Below are 18,718 nucleotides of genomic sequence, written 5' to 3'. Positions count from 1 at the left end.
GTATATGAACAGCATCACAGAACTGAAGTTCAAAAACCCCTTACCCTAACATCCAGAACGAGTAAATCATATCTGCATTAAGTTTCAGTTAACTGAAGAAATAGCGTATCGCTGTAGCAAAATACACAAGGAGGTTATAATTTCTATAGACCAACATCCATACTTTAATCTGCTTGAACCAACGTGCAGGGGCTTACAAGAAGAACAAAGTCGATGCTTTGTTTCCTGTGGTGAGTACTGAAAAAATCAAAGGGCAACATTCAAGCAGAACTACTTTCAAATGCTCAGCTACATGGGCTGACTGCCTCAACAAAAATGAAAAATGAATGAAGACGAGAAAGAGAAATACGTCCTTCTCACTGCTATCTTTGATAACTGTTATTTAAGAGTGGCTCTTAGCAGCAGCACTTAAGTTTTTTCTCCTGGAAAAGCTGCTGATGGTGAGAGATGAAGTCCGTCGTTGCACAAGTTCACCACATAAAATGTGCACGGTGAAGACTTTGGAACAGTTTAATCTTTTGCACTGTTTTTCCAATGTAGTCCTTTGTGTAGCAAAGTTATGTAGAGCCACAGCCTCAGCTAAGCATAAGATAATGAACTGGTTACACGAGAACTGTATCCTTCTGCAGCAGCTTCTGCCATATCAGCTTTTGTGTTGAGCCACAGCTTACTACCGCTTGTATAGTTTTTGATCTGCGTGTGGAATTCTAATCAGGTATTTGAGTGATAAAACAAACATCTGGTTCTAATAAGTAGCAGTTCTTTTTAGGTAGCGTTGTCTTGAATGTTTCCATTTGTTTTCTGGGTATAAAGGTTCCCAGGAGCATACAAAATTATTTCCAGTGTGAATTTGCTACAACCTCATTGTGACATTAAGGGATTACTTCAATAGACTTTTGCTCTGCTGTTCCACTGATGACTGCCAATTTCACTAACTACACTACGACAAAGAGAATGTTAATTCATTTGTCCGGACACTTATCTGTGTACACATCAACTGTGAGCATAGGTGCTGTCAATTATTCCACTGATGCATTTTTTGGAGTCTGTTATAAAACCTGTATTTTTATGACACCATTAATATCAGTTTTCTTCCCTGGTGAGTGTTTGTACTGAAACAGTCACTCTAAGGTTGAAAAAGAAGTGTTTTTATCCCTTAGAGATTTATACCTATGTTGGCATGTAGCCACAGAAGGAACTGCTACAAAAGTAGAACGAACACCACAATGAGTACAAAGTTAAATATAAACAGGACATGGTGTTCAAGACAACTTGTCCAAAAGAAGACAGATATGCTAATTCAAGTTTTGAATGTATTTATCACCTTCCATGGAGTAAAAACAGTCACTATTACTTTTCAACTGCTAAAATTGCACCAGGACTCCCTTCAAGGTGGTGGTGGTGCACTAGTGAAGAGTAGTTTATGTTCTTAGATACCTCATTCTAGTTACCTTGCTTCTCCTTCAAGAGACTAAACTGCTTCAAAACAGAAAATGGTGCAAGGAAGGACAGGCTCTGGCACAGAAATCTTCATGGGCAATTCTTATTTTTCCTCAAAGCCTTGGCCCACAACCACCTATAGGTTTGAAACTTGATGAAAAGGCAGAGCTGTTTCAGGTAACTTACCTTTACTATAACACAGCTGTCTTGTTCAAGATTTACACACAGTTTTATAACTGAAAGTACCATACTAACTTGAGGAAAACAATGGGTGCACGTGTCCCATGAATCAGCACAATTTCAATTCCAAACAATTTTCAGAATTGCTTTAAAATAATCACCTTCATATTCTCTCTCTCTCCAATACATTCCATTGTTGTTTAATTAGTCTTGTTTTTCTAGCATCTAAATGACAGTAGTTATTCCTCTATTTATCCATCCTGAATACAGCCCATTATGACTTGGAATACATCTGCTCTCGGTGCAGAAGTTGTCAAAACGCATGAAAAAACATTTAAGACTTTTAAAAACTTTGATGCTCATGAAAAATGCATGCAGAGTACGCGTTTGATTTAAGACTACAAACAACTTGTCATTTGATTATTGTATCTAACTTCAAAATTAAATTGACCAATACTCAGGCTACAGTAGATTTAGCCAGATTTGCTTACAAATGGAATCACTAAGCTTGAATCCAGCAGAAATATTATCCTGCCCTTCCAAACTGGCAGAAAATAATGTCCATCTTCGACCAATTGTAAAATCAGCTTCAAGTCCCTGGCCTAATGTTGATGTTCTCCCTATTCATATTTCTTACGTGAACTTGCAGCAGAAATGGTGCAAAATAGCAAGATCTGTTGGAATAGGCAGAAAGGAATTCAAACTTTAATCTGATTGGTTTAATTATTTTAGCAGGAGAAAAAAGAATAAAGTTACAAGATTCTTCTAATAATTTCACAATGTTAAACTAAAACTGAGCTCTAGGCTACATGTGTAAGTAAATCTAGAACACAAAAGGGTTAAATAAGATCTTCTTTTAAGATACAAGAACTTAAGCTTTCTTTACGTTTAACAAACTTCACAGAACAGATACTGCAAAGGAACAACCCCCTCCCCAACTTCTTTGTTTAAAGTGAACATTGTCCATAATTCACATGAACTTTAAGTAGTGTTCTCTCAAGAGCCACCTTGAAACCATTTGTGCACTTGTAACGAGATTAAAGAGAATATTAAGGAAGAACAAAATAGCATCTTCAGTATTAATGCAAAAAGTCTCGTGTATCAATCAGAATGCCCATCAAATGCTATGGTTGGATTTTGTAGGAAAAGAAAGTGCGTATCACAGCAGCCACCAAAATCCATGTTTTTTAAAACTCCTCACGGCAAATGTAAATAATATCCTTGGTCAGTCCCTCTCACTAGGACCATTCCTGAAAACGCAGCACATTACAGAAGATTTTGCTGCTGGTTTCATATTCTTGAATAATAACAATAATAAAAGAAACAGCTTGCCTTTTGGATAGCTTGCATTTTATAATGATGGGACACTTCTGATTTGTTTCGTGGTTAATTAACGCTGATACAATCAGATGCTGAGCATGTGTGTGGAGAGACATATATGTGTGTATATATATATACTCTTTTTTCTTCTTAAATTAGCTGTCTCCTTGTTAAATGCTCCTAGCTGGCTATGAAAGTCACAATATAATTTAGCCTATAAGGAGTTAGTTACCTGTAACAAGTAGAATGAAGGATGACTCGCACACGCTTACTCCCAAAACGCTGGGGTTTTTCAAGTGACACGTTACTTCACCTCTCTGATGTTTTGTATCTGCCCCGTATTTGAAGATGAGACAAAATTCTTCCCCCTCTCAGGTTTTCTTACTGATTTACCTGATTGTTATTACCTTACTAAGAGACTGAGAAGCTAAATTCACTCAGGATCAAGCTGGGCCACATCGGTACAAATCCTTTTTACCTGCGTAAACCCTGTGTGCAGCAGGAGACATGCTGATTTTTGTGGTTGCTTTTTTTGTTTCCCAGCTGACAAGACTGGTGCAATTCAGTTCAGCTCAGCTCAATGTGACATAACGTAATGCAGAACCACAGGTCTAAACAGATCCAAAACGCTCTACTCCATGTAATGTTTTTCACATTCACTTGCTATACTTGCTTTGCAATAGATGTGGGCAGAATTTTTCATGAGTGCGTTCAGCTGCATAGAAACAGGGCTGATAGAGCCCATTTGATTATCTCATTGATGCTCTGGAAGTCAGGAACACAAGCTCAATCTGATAAAGGGTGTTTTACTGGTTGTTCCCCAATACTGTTACTGAATTCCATTTGCTACAAAATGTCCATTTTTTTTTTTCCTCAATATATAAGTCTAGCTACAGAAAGTCAGTCTGTAGAATCCAGCCATGGCTACTGTGCTGTGAATTAGCCTTATTTGATCAATTATCAGATACCTGCACTTAGCAAAAGGCAAACAAGAGCCAATCAGGTTTCAGCCGGTGGGAATGGCTGCACTGCTCAAGGTACGTGGAATCTGTTCATACAACTCATAGAATCTCTGTGGATGCCATGTAAAACGTATGCACCATTTACTGCTCTGGGATGGAGTTGGCATTAAAGTGAGATCATAATTTAACCGAGAAGAAAGGAAAAAACCAAACCTGATAGGTTCTTTATAGTAAGATAGATATAAAAAATTTTCATAAGAATCTCTGTCCCCCTTTCTTTTTGGCTTCCTGGGAAGAACCAGAAAGATGTTCCTACCCCAACAGAATCCCTGATGCTGGTGACACTGCCTAACTCAAAAGCCACACGCGATGAAGGCACGAGTGACCAGTCAGGTCTTCTGGGCTTAGCAGCTGCAGTTGCTGCCTTAGAAGTATTTCACCTCCTCAGGATTCACTAGCAGTGAAGAGGTGAAAGGCTGCACATTAAACAGTTTGTCCGAAAGCCATGTGCATAGCAAACTTTTACACCAGCTTCTGTACAACTATTTGTTTTAACTCTGCAGCTGGAAGGTTTCCAGCGTAAGGCTTTTAGAGTGACTCCAGCGAAAACAGAAGCCTTTGGATTTTTCCTGTTTTGTTTAAATCCACTAGCCATGCTCAAAAATAATATTTTTTCCTGTTTTATTTTTATTCGGTAGCTAGCAGGCACCTTAGTAACCAGCCAGAAATCAATTTCAACAACCATCAACCCCTAAACTACAGTACCAGGATGGTTGGCTAAAGAAAGGAAACTGATTGGCTGTAGTCTGAAACTTGCCTAGTACAAGGTGTCTGGCTGACTTTGTCCTAAATAAGGCTAACATTAGTGAACTAAGAGAACAGCATTTGGTTGCAGTCTTGCACTCAGGAACATCCTTCGCCGATGCGTTGGCAAGATCTCCCTACTTTCCGATCCAGTTTCACCATTTTCATAATGGCTTCCTCGCGCCCACGTCCCATGTGGTCAAATGTGCAGTCATGTTGTTCAGGCAGGCGATGTAACATACAGAACACATAACCTACCATGGAAAGGGAGAAAAAAAAGGTGCAGTTAAGGACTTGGTTAAAGTGGCAGGATCTTACCTGAATCAGCAGTGAAGGCTCACCTACTGGGTGATTACTCAGTCCTCAAAAATTAATGCCAGCTTTAAGTTTTCACTTATCTTCCTTACAGGGTGTTAGTAAATATCTGCTTATTTACTGCATTTTCTTGAGTACTTTTCAACACAGTATCAAAGCTCATATTAGGTTTGGGATTTTTGCCATCCTCTCACCCACGAGAGGAAATCCTCAAAATTGCCTAAATTAGGTACACACAGTAACAAATCTAATGTTTTTTTAAGAAAAACCTGATCACCTTCACTGAAATATTTTCTACTTTACGTGGAGTTGGTTGTCACTTACGAAATTCATGCCTATGGTATTTCAGATTTAGCTCCCAAGCAGGCATTCAGGTCAGAAGTCTTAAAAGGAAGCACCTCGCTTCCTCCTTACTGCCAGTACTCCAAGTTGGCAGCAACTGCAGGAGAGGTCACTACTCCCCTACTATTCCAGTTCTCAGAAGCTTCACTTTATGAACTGTTGTGACACTAACCACAGTGGGCGAACAAGCATTTGACAGAGGGAGATGTCATGCCACATCATTGTAGATAAGAAGATGCAGGTTATTGTCGCTTTGTCTAAAGCTAGTCCATGTTATTCAGTTTTCCAGTAAGTATGTGATTCAGAAACATAGCAATACTTTTTCCTACAGGCGAGGAGGGCATCTTTAGTACCCATCTCCTTCTAGTCTTCAAAGAAAAAACAACTTTTTACTTACTTGGCTCTAACACTTTATAACAGTACAGAAATTGCCTCAAATTTCCTACCTCTAAAATGAACGTTACATAGGGATAAGTAGTATTAAGATGATATAGCAGGGAAGAGTCACATAGTTACAGGGTTCAAGTAGTCCACTGTATATGAAATGAAGTATGATATCACCCATACTGCAATATTTTTCCTGCTTGATGATGCAAAGAACATCATTCTGCCTCTCACAGAATGCTTTACACGTTACTGCTGCTCCTTGAATGCTCCAAAGATGTTTAAACTACAAAATGATTATATTTGAGAGATGGAGAAGGATAAAAATGAGTGAATGATGGAGTGTGTGTGTTTGTGCAGATATCTGTATCTATCTATACACGCATATTAAAAAAAAAAAAGTGTAAAGTATTTCAAGCTCCTGGACTATAAAATCTCAATTGTAGGAGAGAACAACAGGCTACCTTTATGTTAGCATGACTGTTAAGAAAACAGATAGGAAAAAGTATCACACACAGTATTATTAAAAAAAGAAAGCGAAGGAAAAATGATTTATCTTTGCTCTTTGTTTCAATAGCACCGGCTCTGAAAAGACATGTCCTTTATTTGTGGCTGGCTTTGAAACTCAGTTCTAGGAACAAAGTAAAAAAGACAAGTTTTCTGTATTGGTATATGCAGTTCAAAAATACGGATGGAAAGATGCAGATTGAATTGATATGTATCTTGGCCCTTGTGATCATTGCCTCCACTTCAATCTCGATCTGGGTCATACCACACTCAAATGTGACAAGTATCTTTCTTGAGGTGCCAAAAATTCAAGGTCTGATTTATAAAATGAAAACATCCTTGGACTATAGTTTCAATCCTGACAGGCATTTCATTCAGTTCTCTCTTACAGAAGGCATGGACTGAAGGTTTCCCTTTTTTGTTGAAGAAAGACTTCAAATTACTGAACCAACATCCACTGCAGGCACACGAATACATAAATACTTGACTAGATGAGCTCAAAAATCAAGTTTGTCATCTTATCTGGAATTGATGTGCAAGAAACAGATGCAAGAAAACCTGCAGACAGAGACTGGGCTGAAGTAATTTCAGTCTCTTGTAGGTAAAAAATGGTTTTAAATACAATGGTTTTACAGAATCTCTCCATATCATTAACAAATACATGTAGAAATGTTACTTAATGTTATCTAAAAGAAATCTTGAAGCTGCATACAATCTTCTACACAACTTCAGCAATACTATTTAGAGAATTCCATATATCTACTAAGAAAATACATATACAACATGTTACATAATTTTTGAAGATGACCTTTCAATTGCCCCATCTTCTCACCTTCTACAAAGCCTCCTGCCTTTTGAAGACCAGTGTAACATCATAATGTTCCTTTCTACTCTGCCACTCCTCCAACAGAGTCTATTTTGTGCTTTCCCATATCTTTACTTTTTTATTCTTTAGTTCTTTTCAGCGCACCTGTTTTCATGTAGGAAAAGCAGTAGTGTACACTGTTTTTATTCCAGATGAAATATACTATTTATTTTTTCTGTTTGTCAAGTATTTCCTTATGCATTCTTGAACATAATTTTAATAATTTTCCACAAAGAATGGCAGGAGATTTTAATTTTCCCAGTCTATGGGCAGAGCTTTTCTAATTTCAGTAACTAAATGATCTAAACCTGTTATTCATCTATGTATTTAAACATGTACTGCTAATTAGAACTTATACGATCTAGTGAAAGAATATCTAACCACATTTTGAACATTACTGAAGACAATTTTGCATATATTGACTGTTTTTTGGTTTGGTTTTTTTTGGGGGGGGGGGGGGGGCGGGTATTTCTGTTGAATGACCAACAAGGATCTTCTGGAAGTCTCATTTCCAAAAGAGACTTCAGATCTTTACTCCAATCGTTACTCCAAGTCACTGCTGCCAAAGTCATTTTAGAAACTGCAATTTGCGTTTTTGTAGGTTTTACTTAAAATGTAAAGGACTTGAGTACTGTTATACAGCATCTGGTTGAGTAACAGCAGTTCTGAACATTTTTTCACTAGTTCAGAGTAGATATGTTCAAGTAAATTACTCCCGCTACATTCACTCCTTGCTTCTTCACTGGTCTGGAAATAAGAGTGGACTTTCTGTTGTCTGTGTGTGCATAAACACATGATGTCATATCAAGACCATCAGTTTTTACAACAGTTCCATTCTTAACTGATGTGCACTGGGGTAGAAGGCCAATATATGTATTTCTATTTTGGTCCTTAAAATCAATCCAGGTTTAGAGGTGAAACCTTTTCTCCTGAGAACTCTGCTTTTATGGTTATAAAGCAAGTTAGATAACAGTAAATACACCACAAAAGTTCATTTAAGTTCATTATGGGAAGATATCAAATACAGGTTGTCTCCCTTAAAGGATTTTAGTGCAGAAATGCTCCTTTTAGTGCACTGTAACTAAAAGACAAAATAAATAACTTTCTGCTAGAAGAAAGAACATTGGAGAAGGGAATCCATCGACCAACTAAAGTTAGTTTATCCTAGTCATCAACCTGAAAACATGCCAGACTCCCACTCCAAGCACAGAAGATTTCAGTCTAGTAAATGTAATGATAGATCTCAGCAGCATTGCAATTGTTGTTTTCTGATGTAAGAAACAGTGAATCACCTACTCCTTTGGTTTCTCTTGGAAAAACATGATGTAGTGCCTCAAGACCTTTGAGCTCCTCCAAGCACCCCAAACACTACCTCACAATGCATCGTCAAAAATTCACTTCTATTTCATCACCAGAGCATAAACGTCTAAAGCCAAAAAGCACTGTTCCAGCTCTGCCTCACTTCTACCCAGGCAGATGTGTCTTTTGCATAGGACATACAAAAAAACATAATTCAAGGGAAGTCTAAGATCACACACAAGCAACTGTGAAGTCGCTTTCTTAATTCCTCAGGAATCTGCTGGGAAAAGGCAACTGGACAGGACAGAAAACAAAATAACCTTCCACATATAAGACCAGAGAATACCACAGACCTAGAGTTTGCTGTGTGAAGGTGATAGTGAAAAATGACTGCATTTTCCTCATTACATTGAAGAGCACTGGAATACGTTGAAGAATATGGAATAAGCAAATATTGCAACTAAAACCTACATTTAATTCTTAACTCCCTGTGTTCAAATTTTGAAAACATTAAGTCGCTAAAATACCAACAAAGTGACATGTGAAGCATGAGAAACAATTCAACTAAATGGCACAATAATCCAGAAGTCAAAAGTCAAGTTGTAATTTTGGAGGGTCCCTGATTTCATTAAATTTCTTTTTTTCCTCTTTGTTAACAGAAAGTTATCAGAAGAAAGTCTGGAATGTGGCACAAATGCCCAATAACCAGATTTCTCCAAACTACCAAGGGAGAAGCACAGTACACTGGCAGGGCTACCCACGGTTACATCCTTGGAAAGGCATGGAATCTCAGGCTCTTCTGATGTCCTGCTCCAGCATCACATTGTTACATAGAATTTATAATAAATATAATGATCCCTGTTACGGGAATAGTACCATACTACCTAGTGAGGTTAAATGTGAGTCTATATGCAGATTTCTGTGCAAGAACGGATTCTAAAATATCTTCAAAAGATAAATATATCTACAAGATATCATCCAACACAGCAAAACCAAGCAGATTAAGCAGCACAGAAGATTAGTTCATGCAGTGACACATGCTGCTGCAGCACTGCTCACAATAATTGGACATCATTCCCAAAAAGTGTCTAGTAATCCCAAAACAATGTTTATGCATCTTCCTTATCCCTCCCAACTGCAAAGACAACTTAATGTGTTGTAAATGGCACTAACAATAAAGCTATTAAAAAAGCTTGGGAAGGAAATGTTTTTTTTCTCTTTTCAAGACATGGAATAGGTAAGAAATCAATGTAGGATTAGAACAAATAGCCACCAAGATACAAAGCCAAGATACTGACGACTTGTGCATTGAGTACCTCAGGAAACACATGCTCTCTGGAATATACAGTATAGCTGTTACCCTAATATCTTGGAGATAGTGCAAAAGGACACCCAGCAATGGAAGGAAGTAACAGTGTCCAGCCTAGCAAAATTTCCAGTTCAGCTTGCATGTGGTCTTATGTTACAATACAGAAATATCCCAACCTGCTGATACCTTGTACTGTTCTCCTCCATTCTTGCATATACTCTAATTATCTCTTCTGATGGGAATGCTCTGCATTGGCATTGTCAGCTTTCATTACAAAACTCAAGGAATAATCCATTTTACTGACATTTTCTATAAAACCAAACCAAATCCCAACAAGCTTTCAGAAATATGTGAGCTAAATCATTCTCCTGTTTCCCTTTCCCAGCTTTGCAAGATGTCATGGACTTTGATTAAGCGCTAAGTAGTTCAGAATAACTTGGCTAGGAATCTTGCCATTCCTTCCCAAGGCAAAAGGGAAGGAAGACACATTACGGTGAAGCTTTCTAACCAAATAGATGTATTTTTTCAAACTCCACAAAACACAGCTTGAGGCAGTGCTTTCTATCATTTCTCCTACAAGAAGAGTGGATGGAGAATGTTATCCTCTCTAAGTGCTCAAAGTTAGGAGTCTCTAAATATTGATGCACAGTATCTTAAAAATAACTCACTCAAGACAGGTCAGTTCCACATTCCTTCACTAACAGTATAGCTGCAAAAGATTCAGGAAACACACAATAGGAAGAAATGTACTTCCCTTATCAACTTGTTTTTCTAGCCAACTGCTATGATCACTGCAACACGCTGTTCGATAGTTTCTTCTTTATATAGATCATCTGTATTTACTCATGACTATCAAAATGATCAATAATTGAATCAGAGGGAGGAAAAGAAAAGAAGCGGTATAAAACACCTTATAATGTTAATCTGCCAATCTGTCCCCGGAACAGCACTTGGGGCTTCTGTCCTACTCTTAAGTCAGTCATTATCTCGGGTTTCATGCTAGAAGCACATGCCTCTGTGATGTCTGCAATACTACTTAAAATTTTATGTCTGGGACTCACGATGCTTATGAGATCCTGCAGATTCATTTGCTACATGTACTACTGGTTTTATGCTTAGGAGACAAGAAGGGAGCAAAGATTTCTCTTCCTTTCTTGCCCTATTTTACTGTCTACCACAAAGAAGGTAAAGCAATATGTATGAGCAAGCATTAGACACAAAAAAGCTATGGGTGAAAAAAACTGCCCAGGAAATGAATGGCAAGAAGAAACGACATCATCTTAATCCTTTAACAGCCACTACTGGACAGATGTGGTTAAAGATTCTGCAAGAATATTTAGACTGCAAGGCAAAGACTTTGTATTTCCAAGTTTAGTCACGTATAACCTGTGTTTCAAAGTGTCTTCTGTCTGTTTTCTTGAAGATTGTAAGCCTGGGAAGCTGCTTTAGGGAGTATGCCAGAGAGGCAGGTTTTGCACTGTGGAGACTGCAAACACACTACCAAGTCCCAGTTTGTGCTAATTTCAAATTCACTTTCCTATTTATCTTACTACTTTACTTGAACAGAAAGCTGTCAAACTATTTTTCCCTACATTAAATGTGACAGAAATTTTGAACGGAGACTTTATACCACTTGAAGACAGTACGTGCTGTGTTTTTGGGGGTATTTCTCAATTAAAAATTTTTAAGGAGGTTCTTTGTAAGACACTATTTTACTCCTTGACTTTGCAACTAAGAAGAAGAACAAAAACTCAAAAGAAAAAGTTCCATCCTGGTTCTTTGAAGACAGTGAATTTGCAGTGGTGAAAATTCAGATATAGCACTCTGCTAGATTCAAGTCTTTTTTTTTTGCTCCAGTGGATACGAAGTCTGTAGAAGTAGAGAGGATCTTCAGGAACAGAACTGAGGTTTTCAGGAAATTATTTCTGAATTTCAAAGACTCCTCAATGAATCAAAGTGATAAATACAGTGTTCCTGCTTTGTAATAGTAAACTGCAATTAAAAACAGTTTGCTGTGGGTCAGGTCTTACTAAATACTGCAGGTCTCAGTCAGGATCATATCTCAGTTCTGCCATATGCCACAAAACAACAGTGCTTAAATCTTTCAGTTTGGACCAAACATTTTTCTTACTCTTCGGAACACATGCACATAAGAGTAACTACTTCTACATCACAACTTCTTTGCCTCACTACGGATTCATGAGTTAATGCCAGCATCTATGAGAGACAGTGCAGTAACAGAGCAATTTAAGTATACGATTACTTCCACGGATACAGTATGCAATGCTCATTTCTAAATTGCTTCATACCTCAGAAGTCACTGACCTACACACTTCACCTGTAGGCTCCCCTTTCAACCTTTTACACTGTCCACAATTTTTTTGTCTAAGTTGCAATTCCCAGCAGCCAGGCACAAGCAGTAGTTGCGACAGTTCAGGCTGACTTCCCAGCTAGCACAAATGGTGGGTTACCACTGCTGTGAAACACTGGCAGAACTGGGGTTTGATGCCAGTTCATCTGTGGTGATATATGCAACTTCACAGAAATCGGCATTTTAATTTGCTACATACTTTCTCAATATAACTGAAAGAAACATTTCTTTTTTTTTTTTCAAAAAGAGGTGGACAATTGTTGAAGCAAAAAAGAGGTTACAAATTAATTCTCATGTTAAATGACAATTGTCAAAGAAACCATTTTGCCCCCAACAGCTTGCAGCATCAGCAGCAGTGAGCACCAATGTATGACTAACTTGAAGGTGAAGACAAGCCAGGTTCAAAATTAGAAGTTTAGACTTGGGGTAGGTGAAGAGTTTGCTTTTTGGAAGAATCATGTGATCTTGAAATGATATATTCAGGAGAAATTAACATCACCGCTACACTTGTAAAAGGAACATTTGCTGCCATGTTTGCGGGGCAGAGAACACACTGAAACAACACTGCGTCTCCCACATAATTCCTAGTTTCATGAATTTATAGCCTGTTAGATTTGTTCTCCCACACCCTAAGAACAAGATATGCAGTAAACGAGCAGAATTATACCGAAAAGACATTCTAGCATCCAAGAGCAGACACCTAGCAAAGTAGAGGTAAACCATAATCACAGGTAACACTAATGCAAATTGTATTACTCTTATTTTATAAGATTTTCCATAGACTATATCAGCATATAAGGAAGTGTTTTTTTCCTACTTAGAACATCTTGATTTGAGAGTATGTGAAATCTTAAAACAACCTCCAAAGCCTTCTGAGAAAGGGCAGGTGGGTGACATCCTTCTGAGCATCAGTGCCTGGCCTTGCACAGAGACTGTCATTTACAAGAGTCAGATGAGTATTAATACTTACAGAATTCTCTCTACAGCAAGCCACTTGGGCTAGTACACTTCTGCCAGAAGCTGAGGATTTAATTAAAAGCCAAAGTATATCCAATAATTTAATTAAAATAGCAAGCAGTACTGAGTGATTCAATAACGTATGTCTATCATTTTGCTTAGCCCAATGAAAATGCAGGAAAGATAAAGCTACTAATAAAGAACTGGAATGAATAATGAAAGGGTCTATACTAATATATTGTATGTGTTGTATTAATTCTAACTGTTCTCCTGGATCCTGCATGTAGTTTAACTCCAAAATGTATTGTAACATCCCACGCTGAAAATGATTCGAGGTTTGACTTTCAGTATATTTCCTGAATGATATTGTTTATGCCTTGGTTTTAAACAGCTTTCTAGAGGTTGTACCATATTGATCCACAGTCTGACAACAGCTAAGCTTGCTGGTCAAATCACTGTCGAGAAGCAGCTCTTTTTCTTTAAAATCTAAATGAAATTTATTTTCTGTCTTTATCCCTTATGTATGGCTTATGTGCAAGGTCTCTTAGATTATACGCAAGTCTTCCTTTCCTGGGGACTTTTGCTATGTCGAGAGCTATTTTTCTTTTAACCTAGAGCTCCATTCAGAAGCTGTATTTATACCATAAAGGAAAAAAAATGCTTAGAATGATGTACACTTCCATCCTTACCCTCCTTTTATTTTTGAGTGCAAAGATGTACACAACATTCTCTGCTCCTGCTTGTTCAGAATACAGCAGGACCTCCCGTACATGACTTATGCACATATTTGAGCACCTTTCAGCAACTCAGGAACATCTGACAGCTGTGAACACCTCTGCAGGTAAATATTTTCATTTTGATACATATAAAGACACAGCTAAATAAAGGTATTAGTTTTAAAAACCTATTGAAGAAAATATTATACCTTAGTGATCAGGAGATCCATAAAACCACTTTTTTTTGGTCTTGAAACTTTCTTCCAAGTTCAGGGGCTTCAAAAGCCCGTGACATAGACTAATATTGTTATTTTAACTGTTGTGAAAATTGATGCGCACTGATCTTTATGCCATTTTCTTAGAAGACCTACAATAACCTAGTAGAGAACTCCAACAGGGAACCAGGTGGTCTCAAGTCCAAGTACCTCACTTTAACACTTTCTTATACCTTAAATATGGAATTTGAGACTATAGGTGTTATTTTCCTTTAGGCAATATTTCATTTAGTTAGTTTGTAGGGGAAAAAAAACCCTCTCTAGTTCCTGGAAAGAATCCTGACTTCTCAAGGCAAATTCTGACAATTCTTTTAAATATCCTTTTCCTTCTCCCAGTTCTGATGCAGCAATTGCTGTGATGGTTTTTTTTCCCACTTCTTCCTATGAAGAATTTAGACTTTCACCAACAAAATTCACTGGGCATCATTCTATCTAAGCCTTATTTCATGGTCAGCTGAACTAGTGGTTAGTGTCACTTCAAGATTTGTTAGATGATTATAGCATATTTTGGGATCTTCTGTGTTTACTTAAAATATCCAACACATTAGTAAAATCAGTAATTAAGTGCATAGCTATTTGTTAATGTATGGAAAAGTATATTCAATTCACTTTGAGGAGGATGCTTTCTAGGCGGTATCTTTCCTTCTAAGAAGACCACAAGAAGCTTTCCAAGTGCACAGTCGTGGCGAAGCTATAATGTGTGCCTGTGACACTCTGGATAAATAACAGTACTATAAAGAAAGAATTTTCAATAGAAAAGGTAGTGCATTTTAACCTTCAGAAATGTTCCCTTTAGCATCTGGCAGGTAGGTGGCTATTATCTTCATTTTTCTGATAAGAAAAAAATGACTCAAAGACTGAGCAAATCACTGCCCTAAAGGTACAGAAAGAGGAGGCATTAGAAATAAGACAGTTCCAGCTAGATTTTTGTCTTCAAGTTCACTAGGCCACATTTCTCTTGTGCATATAAGACAATTAAAACTTGCATTTGCTTTTACTTTATGCATATGCTTCTTTCATTCTGTAACCACAGTACAGCTATGTAAGGAAGAAGAGACCTAATGTAGTAGGTCTGTTTAGTTTAGTTTTCCTAAAAACAATGTTTAGTTTTTCTTCCTATACTACAGTATCCCTGCATAAACCACCTGGAGGTTATATACTGAAGGATGTAGCATATTGGTAGTGTCAAAATTAAACCTCTTTCTTTGGTTTTATTTTTAAAGGGAACATGCTAACTTGTTTTATTTAAGGGGAACTTGAGGACTTAAGAAACTGACTCGCCCAATTCAATTACACATATTGACTGGGAATATACGAAAGTAACTAAAAGGCTCAGTACACGTTACCCAATCAAGATATCCACCTCTTGCAGAACTTTAGGCAGCATGCTAGAAGAAATCAAAATCAGTACATGCTGTAAGAAACCTACATTAGTTGAACAAGGTGGCGGAATATACTAGAGCCTTTTCAAACTGTATTTCATGGTTCCTAATTATAAGCAGACCGTGAACTCCATTTACACTTTTAAAGTTGTGAACATTTTTTCTAAAGCTTAGACACTAGTGTTTTGCTGAGTCCTCTCCTTGGAGACTACGATACACCACTTACTCAACTGCTTTTTAACTGTTTTATTTCTAGTATTTTCAGAATAGATATTATTCAGAGAACAACATTAAGTAACAGCTCTTCTTATCCATAAATTAAATTACACTCTTGGGATAACATCTTTGTAAAATAAAACAAAACAAGAAGCCTTTTTAAGTTTGAATTCAAGCTTCAGTATTTTTTTCTCACTTTTTTTTTGTTCTATTTTGTTGTAAAACATTTGCAGCAATGTAAACTAAGGTGCTAGGCATTAGTGGAATGGCTGAAGCAAAAGTACTGTTCTAGGAGCAACTGTCTTGGGAGAACGGACAACAGAAGACAGCTAAAAATGGTACATCTTAAGGCCTGGCAGGAAGACTTGCCAAAAGTATAGTAAGTAACCAGTTACTAATAAGATTTATTTTTCCTTTACTACTTCTTATTGAACTGGTTGACTCATAATTTCCAGAAGCTGTGTGCATATTTAATTTTAATGAATGGAAGTACATCTGTTATACCAATACATAATCATGTCCCGAAGCCATTTTGGTTTGTACCAGATAAACCTTATCCATCTAGAAAGTGAATTTACCAGCACCATTACAAATTCTTCTCCACAGAAAAAGGTTCCATGAAAATGGAACCATGATTTAATATTTTACTGAATTGTAAGATTAGTTTCAATGCATGTTGGACTACTTCATAAAAAGAAGAAACAGTTTTTGCTTATCTATTCAAGTTTGTTTCTTTCTTCCCAACCTTTTTAAGATAATTTCTAAATTAACTAAGTAAATCAAATCATTCCAAATTTATTCTGGCACAATCCAAACAAGTGCCTCATCTCCTTTGTTTACAAGCAAGCAGCTCTGTTCTACAAGCTAAGAACCTGCAGCTGTTTTTCTTCCATCTGCTTTATTACTGTATCCCAGTAAGACCCACTTATCTGAACAAAAGGCACAGTCTCTTCTGTGTGGATACACTTTTGTTTTTGATGGCTAACAGAAATGCTTAGTGCTTGATATGAGTCTGATCCTTTCTTACTCTCAGCCCTCTGCTTAGTGGAAGACCGAAAAAGAAACAAAGCAACAGACACTTCTAAACAACCTGAAGAAAAGAAACCCACAAGGTTATTACAGCTTCACACAGAACTAAATTAAAAACAGGGATGCAGAAAAAAAAGCATAGGAACACCAGAAACTTCTTTTTTATATTTATTAACTATGCTTATGTGTTTGTGTGTGCATAATCTGAGAGAAGTTTTTGAAATGTTTTTGAAGGTATGTTTGCCAAAAATTTTTTGAACAGTTTTGCTCCTGTCCCTGCCAAGATCACATATTTTTACAATTCCTTTATAACGGTTTCTCATAGTGGTTGGATCTCCTTTAATTCACATTTACTCATTAATGTTTTAAAGTCCTTCCATTGTTAATAATATATATACTATTTATAATTTGGCAAGCACCAAATTATCTTCAGAACCCACTAGACTTATGTCAGGAGATGGTTTAGGATGTAGGATATTTTGTAAGAGATATAACGACTGTTTTGAATGTGTTCTAGTGCAAGAGAAATGTGTTCCCCACAAGAACACATTTATGTCCTCAGCACCTAACAGCCAGCTTTCCTTTAAGCTACTTTTTTCAAATGACTTCTCAAATTTGTAATTTTGTTCCCAGGCACAGCCTCCCTCATGATCACGTCTTTAATACATTTTCTCCTTTTATTTTAATAATCAACGAGAGTACCCCTGTTTCTGTCAATGATTCCTTTCATCTACTAAATAGGCATTTATAATCGCTTGTCTAATTGTCCCTATTTCTCCTGCTTGTTTTCAATCGAGTTAAGCATTCATTTATTTCCTCCTCTAGACAAGTAATCTTAAGATTACTCAAATACTTAGTTTGTTGCTTTACCTCCCTATTTTATACTGTTTGAGAGTTCAGCTTCTCCTTTACCTTTTTTTATCCCCATTTTTCTATATGAATGGATTTGTCATCCAAACCAACTACTATCCAACATGTACATCTTGTGCTACCATGCCTTATTTTCTTTATTCCCAGTTCTTCCTCTCTCTTCCTCCAATTTAAGCAAAAAACACAGAACTGTTAAGTGTTTTTATGCATTAAGTAGATAAGAAACAAGCCACAAAGTAGTTGGGTACAAATAGAGTTATCACCTATTCAGACACATTGATTTTCTGCGTTCCTGAGCCGTAGCAAGATACTTGCTATTAAACTTGTTAGAACTAGAAACCGTTTTATCAAGATAACTCTTAACAACTTTGATCACATCTTGATTAGGCATTTCACTAGCTTTGAAACAAAATGTGTCACGGCATCTACCCAGCTTGCATTAAAGTCACATTCAGCACCATCTCTGAGCAGCCCAGCACACTGCATACTGTAAAAAATAGAATCTGAGTGCTCTAGAAAGTGACATGCTTTAGTAGTTAGATCTCAATCACAATAAGCAAGAGACAATGATCTACAGGGATCAACAACCTATTGTTTGAGAAACATTAAATTTTCCAAACTACTTTGGCTTATAAAGTTCCTAACTAAATAGTAAAGAAAGTTATGCCCTTATAAAGGAGCTACAAAAATGCATTACTCCATCATTCCACATGTTAAGTGCAGAGAAGCAATAACAGATAACAGGCAAAGTTAAACTCTTGATTCGTTTCCTGACTCAGTCTTATTGCAGCAGAGGCCACTTGTGAATGTGCATGCCTTCAAATCAAGAAACAGAAAAACATCAATACTTGCCAGCATCTCACAGACAAAAATCACAAAACACCACGTTTTGCCTTCCCTCATGCCTGAGGTTAGTAGTTACTGCAGAGGCTCTATCAAGAGCAGCACTGAATACATAACTGTTCAAGTCTTTCAGTGTTCTGCAAAATTACAACTTGTTATAATACAACCTACCCTGGTAAAGCTCCAAGAGAACCTTTCCTATACACAAAGGCAAAAAATACTGCTGACAACTGTTTGCTCAGATCGCACCACAACTGAGCAGTATTTTTTTAATACAGTCAGATCGAACCAAAAGGTTTCAACAACAACCCATTCTATTAAGCATCTAGACT

General features: G+C 37.1%; 1 protein-coding gene across 2 annotated transcripts in view; it reads right to left on the bottom strand.

Annotated features, from left to right (window-relative positions):
* Positions 1 to 2,317: 2,317 nt before the first annotated feature.
* The window catches only part of ZFAND3 (zinc finger AN1-type containing 3), a 137,723-nt gene continuing 121,322 nt past the window's right edge, over positions 2,318 to 18,718 (bottom strand). For both annotated transcript variants that reach the window (XM_054062431.1, XM_054062432.1), the window contains one exon: positions 2,318 to 4,960. In XM_054062431.1, coding sequence (XP_053918406.1) covers positions 4,806 to 4,960 — 155 coding nt within the window. In that variant the 3' untranslated portion in view covers positions 2,318 to 4,805. The remainder of the gene's footprint in view (positions 4,961 to 18,718) is intronic.

This window comes from Cuculus canorus, chromosome 3, assembly GCF_017976375.1.
Source record: "Cuculus canorus isolate bCucCan1 chromosome 3, bCucCan1.pri, whole genome shotgun sequence".
Classification (NCBI taxonomy): domain Eukaryota; kingdom Metazoa; phylum Chordata; class Aves; order Cuculiformes; family Cuculidae; genus Cuculus; species Cuculus canorus.
Note: the sequence above shows the minus strand (reverse complement) of the source record. Positions and strands in the feature narration are given on the sequence as shown.